Source organism: Galdieria sulphuraria, assembly GCF_000341285.1.
Source record: "Galdieria sulphuraria unplaced genomic scaffold scaf_267, whole genome shotgun sequence".
NCBI classification, from domain to species: domain Eukaryota; phylum Rhodophyta; class Bangiophyceae; order Galdieriales; family Galdieriaceae; genus Galdieria; species Galdieria sulphuraria.
In genome coordinates this window covers 1-4,292 of record NW_005178208.1, presented here as the reverse complement: position 1 = coordinate 4,292, position 4,292 = coordinate 1, and the positions used below count along the sequence as shown (strand labels likewise).

The 4,292-nt window shown below is 34.9% G+C and overlaps 2 protein-coding genes across 2 annotated transcripts; both read left to right on the top strand.

Moving 5' to 3' along the window:
• Nucleotides 1-464, top strand: Gasu_64710 (archaeal ATPase; the record flags this gene model as incomplete). Its single annotated transcript, XM_005702333.1, has 1 exon — nucleotides 1-464. A coding segment is annotated over one exon (407 nt), but the record flags the coding sequence as incomplete, so codon positions are not given.
• A 3,308-nt stretch (nucleotides 465-3,772) lies between these two features.
• Nucleotides 3,773-4,291, top strand: Gasu_64700 (archaeal ATPase; the record flags this gene model as incomplete). Its single annotated transcript, XM_005702332.1, has 1 exon — nucleotides 3,773-4,291. A coding segment is annotated over exon 1 (484 nt), but the record flags the coding sequence as incomplete, so codon positions are not given.
• Between the last annotated feature and the right edge of the window lies 1 nt (nucleotide 4,292).

Below are 4,292 nucleotides of genomic sequence, written 5' to 3'. Positions count from 1 at the left end.
CTTGTAAAGGACGTTGGAGGTCGGAAGGAATTGGCTGGTCAGATATTANAGATGAAGCCAAGAAATTTTNAGATCCTGTTTATGATCAAGTCTTATCCAGTGCAATGGATTATCATCATTGTATGCTTATTATCGTTAGTACAAAGTTATCATNGAATGTTTCTAATGAGTTGGGTAATCAGAGTCGTTGTTACTCCAGTGGAATGTTTATTAGAGGTGATTTGTTCAAAGTACCTGATAATTGTGAACTTGTTATTCTTTGTGAAAGAGATGTCCAAATGCNGATTGACGAAGAAATATNGAATGGACTTGAAAGAGCATTTCATGTTTCTCATAATCCTACTTTTTGGGATTTTGGATNAGATTTACTTCATAGAATCCGTAACAGTTTCTNAAGTTGGCAATAGATTCTAACTCAGTCCTTCCCTTTGTTTTGAAGAGCAAATAAACTTTTTTGCCTCTTTGGAGACCATACATTCTTTTCCGAAAAGAGTTTATTAGCTGGCTGACAGGGCTGGTTCAAAGTAGTTCATTCTTATCTAGCCATTTTACATGGCTATGTAATTGCATAATACATTCTGAATATTATCAATACTAAATATACGACAATTGTGTTCAATAAGTTGAGTCACTTTTGGTGTCTATGACAATAGATTGGCTATTTTGAAGCAATTGTAGAAAACTTTGTTGGGAAAGGCTCTCAAGTCATGAAAGAGTCCGTATTGGAGAAACAGAAAACTCTATATGACACCAGAAAGAGCTTTGTCTTTGTTCCAATTGTTTTAGAATCTCACATTCTTTCTTCTCCTCTACGTATGAATGGAATATTTGTTGAAATTGAAACGTTTCTAAAATGTTTCGATTTTTCAGCATAGTCTCACAATGGATGACTTCAAAAGACTGTTGGATCAGTTTGTTACCAAAATAAATCGCTATGGAAGCTTGAGACACGTTGATAATGACTCAATTTGAGCAATGGAAAGTTATACAACAAAAAACTTTTTATTCAAAATAAAATGCAAGGCTTAAACTATGGTATCTTACTTCTCAACTTTGGAAACTGTGAAGGTTCTAAAACAAACCTTCATCAGCCAGAGACCCGATGTGATTGGGTGAGCACCCAAGTTTCCATAACCAAGCATAAACTTTACCTTTCTGAAAGGTAGAATGAGTCTTCAACTAGATTAGGTTTGATAGAACCACAAGTTGGCGGACAAAAGGTTGTAGATTGTTGTGCAAACTTCAAAGATGTAATGATGATGGAACTTGGTTGAATCGATCGAAAGCTGCTTGGTTTTCATATTAACAGAATAAGAAATATTTTACTAGAATCTTTTGTTTGGAATTGTAAGTTTGTAATACGTTGAACCCTTTAGAGGAGTGGTTATTTGACAAATTGTAAAGGAGAAAGAAATGTAGTCAGATTGAAAAGTTTTTGTAAATTCTGCACCATCAATCGTTTTCAAACAGTTATCTGTCGCAATGATTTAGACAAAAGGTATGTTTCTAGTACCTGGAAAATGTTGTTTGGAAGGAACTTTGCTGAGATGTGGAATGTATTGTTGCAAAAGATTACTATCACATATTCAAATAGATAGTTAGTTATGTATTCTTATCACATTGACATTGTTGCAAGATATTGTATAATTCCATTGCAGTATGTTGTCCACATAGGAATGCTTCATTTTGAGTCGTTGGCTCTAAACGCAAACGTACCTGACTTTGAGTCATCCAGAAACTTTCTTGTGACTACTACTCTCCTCAGGGAATGTTAGGTTGAGTTTTTACTATGGCTACTCCGGTATATTTTGATATATGCAATATTTGGATAGTTAACAAACACAAAAAGTTATAACCTCAAACTTTGCCATTCATTGACTGGGTCTACACACAAGTGCCAAGGATTATATCGAGTCATTGAGTATTAGAAAACATACAAATAGGGACACAATTTACGGGGTAAAGTTTAGAGTACTGTTAAAGTAAAGGAGCTCATAGAGAGAGTATCTCAAACGGTTGCTGAAAGATTGAAAGTTGCAAAGATCGTCCCTTTCCAGATTCAACCCTATAGTTCTCTTCAAATGAAAGTCAACAGTGAAAAGTTATAAGAGTATTCGTTAATAGCACTGTTAGATCATTTATGTTTCTAGTTTCCAAAAAAAAGAAGAAGAAGCAGAGCAGTCTTTCTACTACAAGAGCTTAAGTTCCATTGTTTCCTAATTTTTTGTTTTAAAATTATCCATTCGAAGAACCCACCACTTGTCATCATAAGGTAAATTTACATCGGCAATCTTACCTAATTATACAGTATTAAAAAGAATGAGACTGTATGCCGATTTGAACAGCGCTATGTGTACGATTGCAATCTTGCTTTAGCAATGTTATCTTTTTTTGCAAGAGTTTGCTAAATGGGAATGTTTTACAATCATCTATAAAAAGAATTGTAAAAGGATTGCTCAGATGTTTCTGCTATGACGAGAAACATTGAAATGTAAACTCCTTTCTGTTATAATAGCTTTTTTTTGGGCATAGAGACTTTACTGATTTTTGGTACTCTTATAAGCCAAAAGTTTGTAAACTTTTTAAACCTTTTGTTATTTGTCCATTTTTTGGAAATGTCTCTTTAACAGCTAAAATACTCCTATAGTCAGCATCACCTTGCTTTTTCAGTAGAAACTTTTATCATTTATGTAAAACGATACAACAAAACGACTGGGTAAGATGACTATTGAAATTTTTCTTTTGGTAGAATTCGTGATAAATGAATTAACGATCATCCATAAGGGAATAGATATGAGTCATTGAGACAAACTATATAAATACCTATCTACAAGGTGTATCAAAACAACAATGTCTAGGAAAATCAATCATAGCAAGGAGCAATCTATCTCTGGTCAGAATCTTCTTTAAACGTTTCGTCAACTTATTAACGAGCGTCCTACTTATCTAATAATATGACCCTGTTAAAGGTGCCAATCTATGAGCAATTCAAAGGCAAATAATAAAGACAACTATGAAAGATGGGCAGAAATAGTCCCTGGATTTCTTCTGCATGCTATTCTGAGAAATGTCTTTTATGTTCCAAATCTGATCACAAACCTACAATTCGTCTCTTAAAAAAGAGTATCTTCCTAAATGAAAACGGACATAACTAAAGTGCCCAAAAATAAAAGGAATAGGATTCGACTAAGAATCTAGTAAGGTTCCTACAAACTATCTTAACAATGTGAACCCAAGGGCTGATATCGACAAGAGCCTAAAGGACCAAGATTCTGACTGCAGATATGCACGAAAAATATTCTAAAACAACATTCAATAAAAACCTGCTGATTTACGAGAGAGATGAAAGGTTCACGACCTTGAGTTATTTGGAATCCATTGCCTTGGTTATCTCCTCGAAAAGCAAACAGCGAATTTCCAAGGAATACCAGAGTTTAAACAACGATATCTCTTGAATGGAATATATAAAAGTAACAGAGGTATTCAATATTGGACAATCCAAAAAGACAATACAAGCCAAGTGGAGCTCAACGTCTCAAAGGAAAAGGTGGGACTGTTACAATAGAAACAATTCAAAGCTTGAAATATGTTCAAAGAGAGGTTTAAATTCCTAAATTTCATTTTTATAACTTTAATCCCTCGATAGGTTTGAAGTGGCTAAAGTGTCATAAACCAACTTAAAGATATCCAAAGTAACTGTATAGCCGCCCTGGAAACTCTTGAAAAACATTATCAATTTGTCCAATTTACAATTTGTGTTTAGGTCATTCGTTGTTGAAAGTTTCGAGTTGTATCAGTCTTTGGATAATGCAAACAATATACCGATTAAAAGAACCACAAATTGACAGGGAAGAGGACGTCAGGACAATTATACGGACGTTTCTTTTTCAGTTCTCGGAGAAGGCGTACGGTGGGCCTTCGTTCAATCGCCCGGCTTGCTGTTTTGCGCCGCATATTTATGGAGCCGGCAAAACATTTCTAGGCCAAAACTTTTTGGCCTATTTGAATATTTTTGCAGAGCGTGAGTGTTCCAATGCACAGGCTTTTCAACAACTACACAGTTCAAACGATAACCCCCAACCGAGTGCGTTGAAGGTGCCTTGGAAACACTTTGCGGAACAAACTTTGTCAGTTATCTTAGAACTAAGAGAGAGCTTTTCTGATGCTCCTTTTCCAAGGTTTCGAAAGGCTTTGATGTATAATATTATTTTGAACGCTTACCGACAAAATGGTAAAGATGCGGACGCTCTTCAAATAGCTGAAAGGACGGTAAAGAATTTTGATATTGTAGG